This window comes from Paramisgurnus dabryanus, chromosome 4, assembly GCF_030506205.2.
Source record: "Paramisgurnus dabryanus chromosome 4, PD_genome_1.1, whole genome shotgun sequence".
NCBI lineage: Eukaryota > Metazoa > Chordata > Actinopteri > Cypriniformes > Cobitidae > Paramisgurnus > Paramisgurnus dabryanus.
In genome coordinates this window covers 23,109,552-23,129,115 of record NC_133340.1, presented here as the reverse complement: position 1 = coordinate 23,129,115, position 19,564 = coordinate 23,109,552, and the positions used below count along the sequence as shown (strand labels likewise).

General features: G+C 36.2%; 1 protein-coding gene across 2 annotated transcripts; it reads left to right on the top strand.

Annotated features, from left to right (window-relative positions):
- The first annotated feature begins 3,183 nt into the window (after positions 1 to 3,183).
- On the top strand, positions 3,184 to 16,782 carry LOC141279839 (NACHT, LRR and PYD domains-containing protein 3-like). 2 transcript variants are annotated; one of them, XM_073814328.1, is made up of 9 exons: positions 3,184 to 3,368; positions 3,527 to 3,622; positions 10,577 to 10,681; positions 10,906 to 11,016; positions 12,827 to 14,638; positions 14,751 to 14,924; positions 15,279 to 15,455; positions 16,069 to 16,242; positions 16,605 to 16,782. In XM_073814328.1, the coding sequence occupies exons 3-9, from the start codon at positions 10,587 to 10,589 to the stop codon at positions 16,780 to 16,782; spliced, it is 2,721 nt and encodes a 906-aa protein (XP_073670429.1). In that variant the 5' UTR covers positions 3,184 to 3,368; positions 3,527 to 3,622; positions 10,577 to 10,586. The 2 variants fall into 2 exon arrangements, with proteins under 2 accessions (XP_073670429.1, XP_073670430.1); XM_073814329.1 differs by lacking the exons at positions 16,069 to 16,242; positions 16,605 to 16,782 and adding an exon at positions 15,723 to 15,902 and having other exon boundaries at positions 3,185 to 3,368.
- Positions 16,783 to 19,564: the final 2,782 nt, after the last annotated feature.

The following is a 19,564-nucleotide window of genomic DNA, read 5'->3' as shown; positions in this document are numbered from 1 at the left end:
GATTAATTTTCATAAGGGAAGGACCGTACTAGAAAGAACACAGCCTTCCCTGGTCGCGTCCTCGTGTTAATACTCCTTGTGTTCTTGTGAAACGTCATCGGTAGCGGCCCAAGTACTGTCCCAAATCCAGTTCGCATATAACATTCATATAACATCCAATGTTTATTTCATGTTATACATACTGTTAAAATAAATGATTGTGTTTTATTATATATCATTTTGTAATAAATACATTAAAGCTAATCAGCATATGCACGTTTTGCATATTTTAATAATAAAAACCAAGTACGGTTTATGCATTTTATATAGTTTGTTTTATTGTTAAAAATCTATTTTTACAGTCTATGAAAAATACATTAAAACAAGCCAGGGCTGCACATATTTAGCGATGACCTCAAAGTACTCTGCTGTTCCATTTGCAATATAACTAACCTTATGAAAATGTATTCACTTAAGTAAAACCATGTTTACCACAAAATAACCATGGTCTTGACATTTTCAAAACCCATAGTTAAACCATGGTTTTGTTAATAGCAATCAATACACCAATAAACCATGGTTACACAACTACCACAAAAAACATGGTTAAATTTTGTAAGGGAACCGGAGTCCACCTGAGTCTGAATATGCAAGTCCGAACTTTGCATTCTTGGTATTAAGAAATGGTATTAGCTTTGTAATCCATGCTAAAAGTTAATACAGAAATGTAAAACAGGAGTTAATATTCTAGGTTGTTTATCAGGGGCTAAATTTAAATTGGTGTCCATTTGCTTATGCTTGGGCCAAGTGTCTGAGTCAAAGGTGTGAACCCATTTCTATGATAATGAAATGATCCGAGTGAGACAGTGGGTGAGATGGGAATGTTGATGGGATTAAGGGTTTGTGAAACTGAAGGATTGGGATTTGCAGAGTTAATTCTTTTAAAAAATGTACATGTGGTAAAGGCGTCAGAAGTGGGTGTGTAGAAATGACTTGATAGCGCCACCTACAGCCCTCCCGCTTTGAAAAATTTGGGAGGGTCATCTATCACCTCAAGACCTACAAAAACTCCATTGAAACCAAGCTCTAAACCCCACAGGAAGTCGGACATTTAGAATTTTCGCTGTGATTTCTGTGCAAATTTGGGCTTTTCCAGGCTTTGTACTTTAACAAGATCATCATCATATTTGGTCAGTCTCATCTAAAGGCCTTTGCGATGTTAAATTGCAGTGATCTTTTTGTTTGAGGGTGTGTCCGTGGTGGCCTGCCAAATTTTGGCGTTTTCGCCATGAAACAGGATGTTGTTCTAACTCAGGCTTACAATATCCAATCTGACCCACGCTTCACATATTTGATAAGTGTCCTGGCCTGAACACATTTCCATGCCAATATTCAACTACAATTATAGCGCCACCTAGAGGCAGCAGGAAATATGATGTTTTACGCTGTGATTCACTGCTCTTAGAGATTTAACCATATTAACATATTTGGTCACTCTAATCTTAAGGCCTGTTATGTTGATTAATAGTGAAGATCTTGACTTTTCATTAAGGGGCGTGTCCATGGTGGCGTGACAAAGTATGGTGGAATGAATCACATTTTTGAGGGCTTAAACATGCGCGAAAAGTCATGAAACTTTGCACACATGTCAAATTGGGAGAAAAATTTTCATTTGATATAGGCTTCAGAAATGGGGGTGTAAAATGCCTCTATAGCATCACCTACAAAAATGTACAATAAGTCTTTTTGAGCCGAGCTCTAAACCCCACAGAAAGTCGGACATTTTGAATTTTCTCTGTAATTTGGGTGCAAATTATGCCCTTTCTAGGCTTCATACTTTAACAAACTCCTCCTACAGATTTCATTAGATCAAAACCATATTTGGTCTGTGTCATCTAAAGGCCTTTGTGATGCTAAATTGCTGAGATCTTGACTTTGTTGAAGGGTCTGTCCGTGGCGGCCTGCCAGATTTTGGCTTTTCGGGCCTAAAACAGGAAGTTGTTCTAACTCAGGCTTATAATCTGACCCGTGCTTCACATGTTTGATAAGTATCCTGGCCTGAACACATCAACATGGAATTATTCACATACAGTCATAGTGCCACCTGCTGACAGCAGGAAATGTCAGGTTTTACACTGTGATTTACTGCTCATAGAAATTTAATTAGATCATCATCTTGTTTGGTCAGACATGCTCGACGTGAGAGGGCCCTTCCATCGCTGCTTGCAGCTTTAATTTCCTTTGTATTTTTATGTATTTTATTTATTGGGTTATGTCTTCTTGTTTATGTGGTTGTGACAATGTATGTTTACTACTCTGTGTTCTGTACGTTCTTTGCAATAAAAGAACACTAAAGATAAATGAGTTCAGATTTTAGTATGAATGAACTCCTGAAAGTTTAAAGAGACCATAAAAACCTCTAACAATTCATTAATAATATGAGGGCACTTTATTTCTATTTGTAAATAAAATCAAGACTTATTATAGAATCTGACTAGCTGTATACACCATCCAGCTATAAACTAGAGTAATGGCTGGTGAAAAAATGGCTTTTCCATCATGCGTGAACACTGAAAATTGAAATGAATAATAGCAGGGCTGACCAGAAGGACACCTCATCAATACAGTAATGAGTTAACTCTCACATCTTTATTATCATCTGCTCTTTGCTATTTTACCAGTCACATTAAATAACATTGCATAGCAATGTGAGAATCACTTGCATTCACACAGAACATTATATTTAGGATTGCCAAATTTCTCACTCTGAAATATGGGACAAAAGATGGCCTGCCGCAGCAGTGAGGATATGGTTTTGTGTATACAGTGTATTTAAGCCATTTGTCAAAATGATAGCTTATCTCCTAATTAAATATTAATTTAACAGGTTTAGGTTTATTTGTTAATTTACAGCAGGTACTTTGCAAACTCTTCTCATAGTAAAGTAAAGTGAATTTCTGTAATGGTGTCTATTGTTTTTTTTAGCAGGGCTAGTCCTGTTTTAAGCTAATCCCTGTCAGGGAAACCACCCATAGTCTTTTAAATGATTTTAAAAAATCAAAAAGAAACGCCAACTCGGATTTGGTATATCAGCTGGGGGTGGCCTTTAGGAATAGGGCCAATCAGATCAATAGATAGCAAGTTCACCAGTTTCAACCAATCAGAAGCTCGGAACACGCCCCAGGAACGCCTAAGTCCAGGTGAAAGTAAACTTGTGTGCAAGGCATCGAAGTTAAAAAACAAGAAAAACAACTTGTGTTCAAGTTGCGTCGCCATTTTAGAACAGCGTACATTAGTACACAAATACTCGTTTAAATGATTTTAACGTTTTAAAAGCGTGCGCAAACATGTACGCGTGGTTCAAGACAGGATAACTCATTTTAACACAGGTGAGTGTGGAGTATGCTGAAGTGCGTCAACGTATCCGACACTGTAATGGCGAGACACGTATCTGATGATCTCTTTACATATGTTGTTAGCTGTTCCTACTGGTACATATCTTATTTTGTTTCATTCTTATTGCTCTTTACATTTTTGTTTATTCCAGATGGTAGGTTAGAGTATATCTGGTACAGGTTTCCACATTCATCGCGATTCAGTGGGTGTTTCCGCCTCCTCGTACTGATTTACATTAACACCTGAGGTATGAATATTTGAAGTCATGCAATCACTAAAGTTAAAACCAAAATGTGAAATGTTTAGTTTAGATAACAGCCTGTATTTTGAGTTCTAAACATCATCATGATCAACCTTTATTACAGACTCAGGGTCCAGATAAAACAAAAGAATGCTAAGACATTAAGACAAGATAAACAACCCACACAATAAATAGCTACAAAATACAACAATACCAATGTCTCCAAAGCTTTGAATGATATCGTGTAGTACTCACACCTATATTAGATAGACCCACAATAATCTCATTATCAGAATCATTTAGCGGACAGATAAATCTATACATGAGATTTCGTAACAGTGCTTAAAAGTAATTACTCTAGCACTCACAAACATTTCACTTGCACTATGCCATCTAGGTCTCTTAAGTAAAATTCTCATAGCATCATTATACGCTACCTGCAGCTTCTGTAAACTTGTTGTTCTATAGTTGAGCCACAGGTGAGCAGTATAAAGTGTAGTGCAAAATGCTTTAAAAAGAGACACCTTCACCTCATCTAAACAGAAACTAAACTTACATAAAAGTGTATTCGCCTGCATATACATCATACGCCGTTGTCTTTCTATATCCTCATCATCTGTCATGTGTTCTGTGATAAAATGACCAAGGTATTTTACTTTCACAGATACAGTAAGACTCTTATTAGACAGCTTAAAGTCTGGAAATGTTATACTTTTATCCTCCTTAGTTCTACAGATCATAACCACACTCTTATCAGGATTATATAAAATATCATGTTTAAGACCATACTCACAACACATATTTAAAAGCTGTTGAAGATCAGCACTGCTAGGACTAAACACCACAAGATCATCTGCATACATAATATGATTCACACACGTATTCCCAATCATACACCCAGTTTTGTAGGCATTCAAACATTCTGATAGATCATCCATGTAAAGATTGAATAAAATTGGGGACAAAATCCCCCCTTGTCTCACACCATTACTAACCCCAAAAGGGACAGAGACTTTATTGCCCCATTTGACTTGCATCATCTGATGGGCATACCAATAAGCCAGGATTCTCACAATATATTCTGGCACCCCTCTTTGTCTCATTTTTAAAAATTACTTTGCATGGTTGACCCGATCGAAGGCTTTAGATGCATCAATAAAGCACAATAAAAGTTTTTATTTCAAAACTTACTTACAATTTCCTTTAATGCATAAATGCAGAGATCAGTAACATGTTCAGCCTTAAACAGTGGCGGTTCTAGACAAATTTCACTAGGGGGGCCAAGGAGGGGCCAGTGTTTTACCAGAGGGGCACATAAAAAAATGGCAAGAAATTATATTTAAAGATTTTAGGGCTGGTTAAACGAATTAGTTTAAGACAGGACTAGGCCTTAGTTTAATTAGGAAATATAACTAGTTTTAACAAACATGCCTTACTAAATACATAACTTGTGTGCATTTTGAAGCAAAACAAAGGGCACTGATGTATTTTAAGATATGTCAGTACAAGTTGTTCTCAGTTTGGACAGCTGTTACATTAATTTTAGTCTAGGACTAGTCTAATTCCTTTCCGGGAAACTGCCCCGTAAACTTTATTTTACTTTACAATCAGATAAATATTTATTTAATACAAGAATGAGTGCAGGTGCAAAAGGGGAGCTTGGCTCTTTTCTAAAGCCCCCCAACCGAAAATCATGCGAGCCTACTCAATAATCTTTATAAAATGCAAACTTTTATAAAGACAAACGTTTGTTTTAGTTTACATTTAAACACACATTGCTAGACAGTTAGGGACCACAATCTAATCAGTATTTAAAATAATATTTATTTTAAAATATAAACATTTGTATATGTAACATTTAATTATATTCCTCCAATTTTATGCACGTATATGTAAGAGCATAATTACAGCGCTTTTTACAATGTGTAAACTTTAAAAGGTTAGCGAAATGTTGGTTTTGCCGGTTGTTGATGAGTAACAGCTGTGAATGATCACAACGCGCTTAAGCAGCTACGTCACAGGAGAACAAGTGAACAGTGTCCCAATGTCAAGTCAGCTAGAGTCCTTACCAGTGCCCAAACCTGCATACACATTCTCAACATCAGGAGATTGGGAACGAATTGAGACACTCGCCGGGCAGCACTCGCAGCAAATGCAGGCGGCTACAGTGACTGGGTGCGCCGCTCTAATTTGCCCGTGTAGAACGTTGCGTCGCATTAGTTCCGCTTTTGGCGCTCGCGTGTAAAATCAAAATAAATGTATACTTTTTTATTTGGTCAGCACGGGGTGGCCACAGGGGTGGCCAGGGACATGTCTACAGAGGCACGGGCCACCCTTGGCCTCCGTGTAGAACCGCCACTGGCCTTAAATCCAAACTGGTTGTCTTTAGATTTAATAAACACATTTAACCTATCCAGTAAGATTTTTTCCAACACTTTAGACAGGATACTAGCTAGAGATATGGGTCTATATAATTATCTAAGTTGCCTACCATACCAGCTTTGTTCTTAATAACTGGGACTAACAGAACCAACAACATTGACTCTGGTAACACGTCATGAATCAAAAGGCCAGTAAAACAGACAGCTAGTAAAGGGGCTATCCTCTTACTTTCATATTTTAGATGTTCAGCAGAAATATTATCTAGTCCACTAGCTTTATTTTGAGGCAATTTACTTATAGCATATTTCACCTCACGTGACATGATCACTATTGAATCATTAGGTTGAATATCATCCACATCATATAATTCATTTTGGACAGCTTCAAACATCCCCAATATCCATCGAAATCAGTAGAAATAAATTTTCTGTTGTAATTGCATCAATAATTAAAGTTATTATAAATGCTGGTAAAGAGATATGGTCATTTTCCACCAACTAAATAGGAGGAAGTTTTTATTTCAATTTAAAATAGTCCACTTACTGACTGTAAAAACCCAACAATTTTTTTACTGTTTGTGATTAACTGTTTACCAGAGTCGTATAATAACAGAGTTACGAAACGCTTTGATCTCGCCGCCGCGCGGTCACGTGATTCATGTAACGTTCTACAGTTCCAAACCAAGCAGGGCTGTCAATCTGTTTGCATAGGTTTTCAGCTATTTTAGGTAAATATTAGCTTGTAATGGGAATTGATCACTATACTTACTGTGTTTATAACGGTTTTTTTACTAGGGAGTGATGGAAATACAGTAAATCAGTTAATAAAGATAAACAGTTAATTGTGACCCAAAGATAACTGTGGTTATCTATTTACCAACTACAGCAACACAGTTTATCTTTTATTTTTGTATCAAAATATGGCTATATAAATGGCTATCAATCTGCTAAAAACATAATTCCTACACTTTTACTATATTAAAATCACAAAAAAGATCGCCAACACGGTTATTTGTAACAGTGAAGCATAACAGAAACACACAAAATTCATATTTTAAATTCACATTAAATGTTAATATAATCATACATGATTTTCGAGGATACATCGCTCGTATTACTTACCAAACACAATGAAACGCATAGCAGCATTGTGAAGCAGTGTGACTTTCTTATAAGGCATTTAGCTTGTCGCTGTTGCCCCCTAGTGTTACTCGTAATATATAAAAAAGATAAGTATAAAGTAGATGGCCACCAGTAATAAAATATTAAACCATTAAATCTATATTATTCACACATTATACACAACTCATTAAAATAATTTTTTTTACTAGTTATTATTAACGATAATCATTACCTACAGCAGAGTTCATAAAATATCACTGTTGACTATATTAATGAAATGTCCGAAAATGTAAAGAGAAACGGTAATTTCATCGATTTACCAGCAGGTGCCATTGAAATGAATGGGCTTCAGTGCTGCATTTGGAACTATGCGTCACTACCGGTCACTACATGAAACGCTGTTACTTCCGCATTCCATTCTTACAACGGACGTCTATGTGAGTGTCGTAACTCTATTATTATACGACTCTGCTGTTTACTACATAAAATTATCCTACATTATGTAAAGAACTTTCTGTGAACACATATAACCTTGATATCTTAAATATTTAGGGCTCTATCTTACACCCGGCGCAATGCAGCGCAATGCGCGACGCAAGTGTCTTTCGCTAGTTTCCACCCTAATTTTCACGTTTAGCGCCGCGTTGTTTAACCCTTGTATTGTGTTCGATTTTTGTGACGATTTTGATGGACCGGGTCAAATTGACCCGCATTGGATTCAATGCAATTCCTTAAATATCACATTATGAAAAACAAGAAGGAATTAGGTATGAACAAAACCATTTTAGTATCAGTCTTTGTCACACATTACAAACATTTAAAATTAAAAAGTATGATTTTAAAAAAATGCATTTAACCACAATTTTTAACATGTTTGTTTTAACAAATGTTGCACAAAAACTGTTGCAACATTTAACATTTTAAATTTTAATTCAACATGTTTTTTTTAACATACCTATGTTTAAGACATCCTAAATGAACTATTTAATATTGCTTTGAAATGAAATGAAGCTTTTCTTTTTCTAAATAGGCTCATCTTTTGTTCTTGAGGCTCATTGTACAAATTCAAGAAATCACTGTTTACATGATCTGCATACATCAAGCATGTGCTTTCTGACTTCTTGCATTTTACACAAATGGTGCTTATTTTGGTGTCATGTTTTGTGGGGCACAGCTGGCATCACCTGTATTCACCTCTGGATTTACTGTGGGTCTGAATTCATCTGCTTTACATAGTATTTCATATACATTGAAAATAGAAATGATAGTTCACATTTACTTTTCTGTGTCTGAGGAAGTCTTTATCAGTACAAAAAAAGTGGGAAAAGCTCACTTTTCCCTTTCCAGGGTAGTAAAACACCAAAATATATGCAATAAATGTATTTAATTTGTGTCTGTACAGTTGCCTTGGAACAAACAAATATGGGTCAAATTGACCCGCGAACATCAAAATCGTACCAAAAATCATTATTTGTGCTAAAAAAACCCACTTCAAAACACATCAGTGTATCCTAACTTTGCATGCATGTTCATGGCCCTAAATGAGAAAAAGTGACAAAATTTCTGGAAGAAAACTTTAACTTAAGTAGTATTTCATATACATTGTAAATAGAAATTATAGCTCACTTTTACCATCTGTGTCTGTAAAAGTATTTTCAGTACTCAAAATAGTGAGGAGAAGCATTTTTACCCCCATTTTAGGGTAGGTAAACACCAATATAACAACAAACACTAAAAATATATATTTAATTTAGGTCTATACAGTTGCTTTGGCGCAAAACAAAATGCGGGTCAAATTGACCCGCGAACCTCAAAATCGTTACAAAATTGTTTTGGTACACTTCAAAACATATCAGCATGTCTAAACTTTGCATGCATGTTCATGGCCATAAATGAGAAAAAGTCACAAAATTTCAAGAATAGAATCACAGGTTAACTGGTTTATCCGACAGCTTAAAAATCAAAACGGGTCAAATTGACCCGGAACATAATATGAGGGTTAAATAGCAATTGCATTTGCGCCCCCTTTTGCGCCCATGGGCGTTCTGGTCTGAAAACGAGGTGTGTTCAGGCGCATTGTTGGCGCGTTGCTATTTTGAGGCAACTAAAATAGACTACGCCATTGACCAACAAAAACCTGGTCTAAAGTCTAAAGTCAATGGCGCAATGTGTTTTATGTTATTTAAAGAGCGCATTAGTAAAATGCGCCTAAACACGGGAGGACAACGCGGGTTTGCTTATCACAAGGTACATAATGCGCAGCAGCACAAAAATGCTTTTAAATATGAAAGATTAAAGGATTGAATGTAAAAGATTATTATTGAATCTCTTGGACATAAATGAGGACAGATTATGAGACGTTAGAAGGCGCAAAGAGCTGCTTCACCTGCAGCCTGGTAAGTAAATAAATGCTTTGCTTTAAACAAATGCGTCTGTTTTTAAATGTTTTTTTTTTAATGCTACCTCACGGATTTATTGTCTATGATGACTCTGTACCTGTGGATATGGTGAGATGAGAAACATTTTTAAGTAATGCTTAAAAAAACTCTTTGCTAAAAAAAAACGCTGTCCAAAGTGCTGAAACGTGAGGAGAGCCGTTTGTAAATTCTTTATCTCCTGTTTATTACAAATAAAGTATTTTTAGAGTACAAACCTTATCTTACATGCTTGTAAATAATTTTTTGATGATATTGGATAGCCATACATTAAAAGCAATTACAAGCCTGCTTTTTACTTCCATGACTAAAAGAAAACGGGTTTTAAAGGTTTTGATAAAAAAATAACAATTTCAATACAAGTGAAAAACAACACAATTATTTAACATTAATCTTAAACTGGGGATCTTCTTCCTCCGCTTATTTTTTCAGTTTACAAAGTCCGTCATCTAAATAGGGATTAGACATAACGCCAGCGCAACTAGCTTTTAAAGGGGATGAGAGCAGAGACTCTCATTGGTTTATTGCACGTTACGCCCAAAATACTCCCATTACAATAGGACCTACCCTTTTCGACCATGCGCTCGGCGCAAAATCCATTTTTCCCGTCGTTAAATTAGCAAAAGTGGATTCGGACACGCCCATTTAGACGTTGCGCTGTGCGCTTTAGACAATGCGCTTAGATCGTTAAAATAGGGCCCCAAGTGTCAAAGATTGAAGTCAATGTGAAATCAAAGTTTGATGCTTGTAATCTTATTACATTATATTATGAGACTTTAACCTGATTTTTCACAGACAGGGTCATGTTTACGCACTTATTGTATTGTTTTCTGAGAGCAATCATGAAGTGTTGTGCATTGACCCATCGTCCCTGTTATGAGCTTTATCTTTGTCATTGAACAAAATTTATTATAAGAGAAAGTCAGCGATTTTAGTTAAAAGTTAGGACATTCTTTCTTATACAGCCATCTATCATTATTATACTATCTGTCGTCACATTTTCTCATCCTTTTTTGTCATAGTCAAGTCCAGATGGACAGATCAGACCCCAGCTGTGTGTCCATGAAGAGTGACTTGTCTATGGAGCATCCACCTAAGTTACAGGAACACAATAAACTTGACTTTGGGTAAATGATACACCAAACATGTTGACCTTATTCAATCATATTTAAAAGAGTAATCATTTGTCCTGGAACCAAAACTAATGTTTTTGGGGGGTTGTGTATTATACTAGGACATGTTTACACAAATATAAAATTGTTTTAAGAAAATTCATTTGAAAGAATAACAATGACATTGAAATATTTCAATCAGTTATCACTTTTTAAGTTTTTTTCTTGAATGTTTTCAGGAGTCTCAACAAACTTCAAATATTAGAGTCACCAGAACCCATCTGTGTGTCCATGAACAGTGACCAGTCATTGAATCTTCCAACTATTCAGGAGAAAGGTTCAGATTTTAGGTACAGTAAAGTGAATTACATCAGGACTGTTGTTGGTCAACTTTGATGGCCCTTAGAATATTTTCTGCAATGAATATAGAAACATTAAAATAAAGAACCAAGCCTCTGCTTAAAAAAACAAACATTTTCTGTCTTCATGCGTTCATTTGAAATCACCACTTGAATGCAAGTGGGTTTCGTTAAAAACGTAACATTTTGGACAGAAAAATGGAGTGTATTTTCAAGCAGAATACATATACTAAAATAAATAAACTGCGTAACAATTCCCAGAATTTAAGGGGACACAACAACTTTTTTAGTACAACAAGGTCTCCCTTCGCAAACCCCTACGTGCACCCTGTGTTAGGCTGATACATTTCACAGAATTTTTACACAAGTTGATCAGTCAGTGTCTTTGGCTGACCTCGCTGTATTATCACTGAAGTGAATAAATCTCTATATTTTATGAGTACATCAGAAATGAACAAATCAATAAAGTCTTTAGGTTCTTCTGATTCAAGAGCAGCAGCATCACTGAGAGGCCCAGGATGAGAGGAAGGAAAAGTTTTTTGGCTGCCAGTTTGACTCTTGCCACCCATGGCTAACAGGTTCAGGAGCTTCAGCCGGATGGTTCAAAGAAGCCCTTCATCTGCCTTGTTGCTGTGTTCTACCTGTAAATAATTATATGAATAATTAAAATTACTGTAACAGTGACATGCACACACACACACACACACACAAATAAACAAACATGCACGCACACAAGCATGCATGCAAGGACGCACACAAGCATGCTATGGCACTCACAGACATGCATGCAAACTTGTCCAGCTTGTCAGTGAACTGCTGCTTTGTGTAGTAAATGCCGCTTTATCTGAAAGCAGGTGATGGCTATTAATCATGAGCATGCGATTTAGCGTGCAGCCATAGCGTGCACGAACACAAACATGTTATATATAAACATTAAATGCGCACAAGAAAAAAACAGTTTTAAACATTGTCTTATTTTGTCTTAACTTTATTCACTCTGGCACGTGGGAAGGTAGAACAAGACCTTGGCACTGAATTGCTCCATGAAGTGTCTGATGTATCACTGTCTGACTCTGAACTATCAGTATCCACACATTGACACACCGGGGCACTTTGTCTTCGTTCAGAATGAAGGGTGTCTGGGCTATCAACGACATGACTAGAACTTTGTGACACAGACGCGAAACTTTGTATGTCTGTAAAGTCATCCCCCTCAGACTTTGTCCCGTTCCCAGTCAGATTCAAAATGATCAAAACATGAGTGATCGGAGTCCGAGTCTATTAACACCTCCAGTGCCTGTTTAACTGTATATCTCTTCATTTTTATATGATATTACAATCTACATTTTCTCTGATACTTCCCTCTCGCACCGATCGTTTTTGTAGTTTTGATTACACACCTGCAAGTACCGTAACTCATTTAGGAGATGCGCAAGAGCCTTCTCGACCATAATACACCTAAAACATGGATTGCGGAAAAACCCGTCTTTGGCGGGGAAGCATTTTCTCGCAATTGATGAGATAATAGCAGCATTGAAATATTTATCTATGAAATAATTGAAAGAACCTGATAAACACAGTGCATTAAATATATAAAGAAAAAATAAAGAAAAAACAAATGTGTAACATATATCTAATAGTCCAGTAGTTTGGAGGCCTAAAATGTCATAAAGCAGGGGGGATTGTAAATTGTAGGAATTTGCAATCAGCTCACATTTACTATTACAACTGTTTCTTTATGAAATGTTGCTCTTTATATCTCGGTAAAGTTACCTTTTTAACTCTTTTGTTCCTTTAACAGCCCTGAGCCTAAATGTGCTGAAGTCTTGAATACATTCAGATCAAATCTGAGGAAGAAGTTTCAGTGTTTGTGTGAAGGAACATCAATGCAGAGAAACCCAACACTACTGAATGAGATCTACACAGAGCTCTACATCACAGAGAGTGAAAGTGGAGAGATCAGTAATGAACATGAGGTGAGACAGATTGAGACACAATCCAGAAAAACAACAACAGAGGAGACACCAATCAAATGTAATGACATCTTTAAACCTTTACCTGAACAAGACAAACACATCAGAAGTGTGCTGACAAAGGGAGTCGCTGGCATTGGAAAAACAGTCTCTGTACAGAAGTTCATTCTGGACTGGGCTGAAGAGAAAGAGAATCAGGACGTCCACCTCATATTTCCACTTCCTTTCAGAGAAATCAATTTGATGAAGGACAAAACACTCAGTCTTTTAGATCTTCTTCATCTTTTCTTCCCACAAACAAAAGAAATGGAAATCTCCAGTTATGAATATAAAGTGTTGTTCATCTTTGATGGTTTGGATGAGTGTCGTCTGTCTCTGGATTTTCACAGCAGTGTGAGGTTGTGTGATGTAAGTGAATCAACCTCAGTGGACGTGATGCTGACAAACCTCATCAAGGGGAATCTGTTTCCCTCTGCTCTCATCTGGATCACCTCCAGACCAGCAGCAGCTGATCTCATCCCCTCTGAGTGTGTTGATCGAGTCACAGAGGTACGAGGCTTCAGTGATCCACAGAAGGAGGAATACTTCAGGAAGAGAATCAGTGATGAGAGTCTGTCTGATCAAATCATCTCACACCTGAAGTCATCCAGGATTCTCTACATCATGTGTCACATCCCAGTCTTCTGCTGGATTTCAGTCACTGTTCTAGAGAGAATGTTGAATGAAGCAGAGAGTCAAGAGATCCCCAAGACTCTCACTGAAATGTACACACACTTCCTGATCATTCAGACAAACATCAAACATCAGAAGGACTATGAGAAGAAAGTGAAAGATGAAGACATGATCTTTAAACTGGGTAAACTGGCGTTTGAGCAGCTTGTGAAAGGCAATCTGATCTTCTATGATGAAGACCTGAGAGATTGTGGCATTGATGTATCAGAAGCATCAGTTTACTCAGGATTGTGTACTCAGATCTTCAGAGAGGAGTTTGGTTTGTTACAGGGGAAAGTTTACAGCTTTGTTCATCTGAGCATTCAGGAACATCTAGCAGCTCTATATGTGCTGTATTCATTCCTGTTATATAAGCAGGATCTACTCAATGAATATTTACCGTCAGAATATGCAAACAAGTTCACATGTGAGACAATTTCACATCTGCATCAGAGAGCTGTGGGTAAATCTCTACAGAGTAAGAATGGACATCTGGATCTTTTCCTCAGATTTCTTCTGGGTCTCTCACTGGAGTCCAATCAGAAACTTCTGCAGGATCTTCTGAAACACAAAGAGAAAATCTCCTGTAGCAAAGAGAAAACTGTTGAGTACATTAAAATCAGAATAAGATTTAATCCTAAACCAGATAAATCTATCAATCTGTTTCACTCTTTAAATGAACTGGGTGATCAGTCTCTTGTGAATGAAGTCCAGAAGTATATACAGTCTGGAAATCTTTCAAACAAGAAACTCTCATCTTCTCAGTGGTCAGCAGTGGTCTTCATTTTGCTGACCTCAGAGCAGTTAGATGTGTTTAATTTGAGGAAATACATAAACAGAGACTTCAACAAAGATCACGAAGATCACATGACATCAGATGAAGTTCTTCAGAAGCTGCTGCCTGTGGTTGAAGCATCAAGATCAGCTGAGTGAGTCACAATGGGTGCAATCATTAAGTGTGTGTGTGTGCGTGCGTGCGTGCGTGTTTTTTTCTGTATTTTGTGGATTTAAATTGTATCTCTAATATTTTGTCGTTCTCAGGCTTACTGGTTGTGGACTGTCAGAGAAAAGCTGTTCTGGTCTGACTTCAGTACTAACTTCAAAATCTTCATGTCTGAGAGATCTGGATCTGTCTCATAATAATCTAAGAGATTCAGGAGTAAAGCTGCTCTCTGATGGACTGAAGAATCCAAACTGTAAACTGGAGAAACTGAAGTAAGATCATAAATGAGTTTAATCACATCTTTAACAGATGACTTTTGTAGGTTTATATCATCACATTTGTCTTCAGTGATTCTTTACTGATATTATTTAATAACACAGTTTTGATTTTTACAGTGTTTCCTCTCAGTTTCTCTCTTTTTGTATATAAACAAACAAACAAACAAAGCAATCATTTATTTAAAGCAGAGCTGTATTTTGATTTCATTCATTAATTTAACCAAATTTAAAGAAACATTGATAAGCACCATTGATGGGTGATTTTGCTTTTTTCAGAGACTTTAAATCTGAACTTATGTGATGTGTAGTGAAGTGAGAGAGTTCAGTGTGTGTTATTGTTCTCTACAGGTTGAGGAGTTGTGATGTCACAGATGAAGGTTGTGCAGCTTTGGCTTCAGCTCTGAGATCAAACCCATCACATCTGAGATATCTGGATCTGTCTGATAATAAACAAATAAGAGATTCAGGAGTGAAGCGGCTCTCTGATGGACTGAAGAATCCAAACTGTAAGCTGGAGAAACTGAAGTAAGTTTCATCACATCTTTAACAGATGACTTTTGTGGGTTTATATCATCACATTTGTCTTCAGTGATTCTTTACTGATATTATTTAATAACACAGTTTTGATTTTTACAGTGTTTCCTCTCGGTTTCTCTCTTTTTGTATATAAACAAACAAGCAAACAAAACAATCATTTATTTAAAGCTGAGCTGTCTTTTGATTTCATTCATTAATTTAAACACATTTAAAGCAACACTATGTGTTTTAATAATGTCTCTAAAATTATTTCAGTGATAGAACAACTTTTATCTGGACAAATTGTACTGTTGATGCAACCTGAGCAGCCTCCTAGCTGCTACAAGCACACTCTGAAAATGGTGGTGGAGGGTAGAGCACACAGCCCCGCTCCTCCCCCTGCCTGCAGAAGAGTGTCTGATACCAAGCACTGTTGTGCTTTTCAACCACATGGGGGAGCTGTAAGTCATTTTTACATTGAAACTACATAGTGTTGCTTTAAATAAACATTGATAAGCACCATTTGATGGGTGATTTTGCTTATTTTCAGAGACTTTAAATCTGAATTTATGTGATGTGTAGTAAAGTGAGAGAGTTCAGTGTGTGTTATTGTTCTCTACAGGTTGTGTAGTTGTGATGTTGCAGATGAAGGTTGTGCAGCTTTGGCTTCAGCTCTGAGATCAAACCCATCACATCTGAGATATCTGGATCTGTCTAATAATAAACTAAGAGATTCAGGAGTGAAGCTGATCTGTGATGGACTGAAGAATCCAAACTGTAAACTGGAGAAACTGAAGTAAGATCATAAATGAGTTTCATCACATCTTTAACAGATGACTTTTGAGGGTTTATATCATCAGATTTGTCTTCAGTGATTCTTTACTGATATTATTTAATAACACGGTTTTGATTTTTACAGTGATTCCTCCCAGTTTCTCTCTTTTTGTATATAAACAAACAAACAAACAAACAAAACAATAATTTATTTCAAGCTGAGCTGTCTTCTGATTTCATTCATTAATTTAACCAAATTTAAAGAAACATTGATAAGCACCATTGATGGGTGACTTTGCTTATTTTTTTCAGAAACTTTAAATCTGAGCTTATGTGATGTGTAGTAAAGTGAGAGAGTTCAGTGTGTGTTATTGTTTTCTACAGGTTGAGTGATTGTGGTGTCACAGATGAAGGTTGTGCAGCTTTGGCTTCAGCTCTGAGATCAAACACACATCTGAGAGATCTAAATCTGTCTAGGAATTATAATCTAAGTGATTCAGGAGTGAAGCTGATCTCTGATGTACTGAAGAATCCAAACTGTAAACTGGAGAAACTGAGGTAAGTTCATAAATGAGTTTCATCACATCTTTAACAGATGACTTTTGTGGGTTTATATCATCACATTTGTCTTCAGTGATTCTTTACTGATATTATTTAATAACACAGTTTTGATTTTTACAGTGATTCCTCCCAGTTTCTCTCTTTTTGTATATAAACAAACAAACAAACAAAACAATCATTTATTTTAAGCTGAGCTGTCTTTTGATTTCATTTATTCATTTAACCAAATTTAAAGAAACATTGATAAGCACCATTGATGGGTGATTTTGCTTATTTTTTCAGAGACTTTAAATCTGAACTTATGTGATGTGTAGTGAAGTGAGAGAGTTCAGTGTGTGTTATTGTTCTCTACAGGTTGAGTAGTTGTGATGTCACAGATGAAGGTTGTGCAGCTTTGACTTCAGCTCTGAGATCAAACTCACATCTGAGATATCTGGATCTGTCTTTGAATAAACTGAGAGATTCAGGAGTGAATCCATACTGTAAACTGGAGATACTGGGGTAAGTTCATAAATGAGTTTCATCACATCTTTAACAGATGACTTTTGTGGGTTTATATCATCACATTTGTCTTCAGTGATTCTTTACTGATATTATTTAATAACATAGTTTTGATTTTTACAGTGTTTCCTCCCAGTTTCTCTCTTTTTGTATATAAACAAACAAAACAATCATTTATTTAAAGCTGAGCTGTCTTTAGATTTCATTCATTAATTTAAACACATTTAAAGAAACATTGATAAGCACCATTGATGGGTGATTTTGCTTATTTTTTTCAGAGACTTTAAATCTGAACTTATGTGATGTGTAGTAAAGTGAGAGAGTTCAGTGTGTGTTATTGTTCTCTACAGGTTGTATAGTTGTGGTGTCACAGATGAAGGTTGTGCAGCTTTGGCTTCAGCTCTGAGATCAAACTCGCATCTGAGACATCTGAATCTGTCTATTAATAATCAAATAAGTGATTCAGGAGTGAAGCTGCTCTCAGATTTAAAGGAGGATTCACATTTTAAACTAGAGACACTGTCATAAGTAAATAATTGTCTTTGTTGTTTTTAGCACATTTTCTGAAGTGATTGTTGAATGATTATTATGATTTTAAATGGACTGGTTATTAAAATGATTAAAGTTGAGTCCCAAATCACACACGTATGCACTATTTTATGTCATTTTCTAGTAACAAAACTTTAAGTACTGTGTTCACACTGAAAATACCAGAAAAGAAAGTGTACTTTAAGTACCCAGATGGTGCACTTATTCAACAGAAAATTTAAGTGTGCAACGCTGGACACTTTATACACTCAACAGTCACTGCTTTTCTTATGTAACAGAAGAGAGGCAGGGCTATCAGATGCTGTAAGAGAGCAAAGTTTACCTGCGGAGACCTTAGTCTGATAACTCAATGAAGTCATGTTGAACAAAACAAATAACATTAAAAGAACTGTACAAATAGATTTTCATTTATTTGCCCTATACTGTGTTGTGCTATGCGTTTAAATTCATTTGACCTCGTATTTTAACCACTTACATTTACAGTTAGTAAAAAAAAACATTGTGTTCAATTTGAGATGATACTGCTCTTCTAAAATTCATACCCTGCATTATCAAGTTGATATACTATACACTATATGCACTGTCATTTGGACACAGCTTATGTTTGGACTTATTTTGATGATGAAGATTATGATCTCTTCAGTTTTAGTATCGGATGATGGAGCCACTACAGTGATGTCACAACTCATTCAACAGAATGAATTAACACTGAAGACACATGAGTTCAGATTTCAGTATTAACTTCTGAAAGTATATAGAGACCATAAAACCTCTAACAATACATCATGTAATCTGAGGGAATTTTTATTTTTATTTGAAGTAGAAATTCTGACTAGCCGCAAACACCTTCCAGATACCATGATAACCCTGTATACACTTCACAAACCACAATAGATATTATAATATAAATCAATAATGGATCACAATATAAATCAATCATAGTAAAGTGACTGTGAGATGGTTTAAGTTTTGATGATAGGAGACTCATGTTATCTGTACAGTGAAAGTTATCATCATTCATGATCAAAGGGGAATTATAATAAGTTGGGTAAAGTCTGAGTAAAGTCTCATTTCAAAGATTTGTAAAACTATACATATATAATTCTCAAACAATATTTGAGCAAAGAGTTACGACATTTTTGGTATTCTAGGTCGATATGTCTAGGACCTATACTCTCATTCTGGTGTAAAAAGGACTTTGCTGCCCTTCCATGGCTGCAGCAGGCGCAATGATATTATGCGGTGCCTGAAAATAGTCCCCAGCTATTGAAAGTTATCAAGTGGAGTATTTTCGGGCAGTGCGTAATATCACTACGCCTGCTGCAGCCATGTTACATCAGCAAAGTCCTTGATTATTACGCCAGAATGAGAGTATAGTTCCTAGCCATACCTGCCTAAAAAAATCGCAACTTTAAATTTTTCGTCTGTCTTAGTACACGATGTAACTACAGGAGAGTCAAGTTTTAAATAGGAAAAATATCAAAACTCTATGGTTATTTTTAGCTCAGTGCTAATGGTCTGATCAGATTCAATGGACTGTGCTAAGCTATGCTAAAAGTGGTACCGCCAGACCCGGACATCAGCTGAATGGATTCTAAAACGGTCAGAATCAAATGTTAAACTTTTGGGGAGCTGGAGAATGAGCATATTTTCAAAAAAAAGTGGAATGTCCCTTTAAGAAAAACATTGGTTTCTCTGGACTCAAATATTGTGTAATACTATAATAATTATAC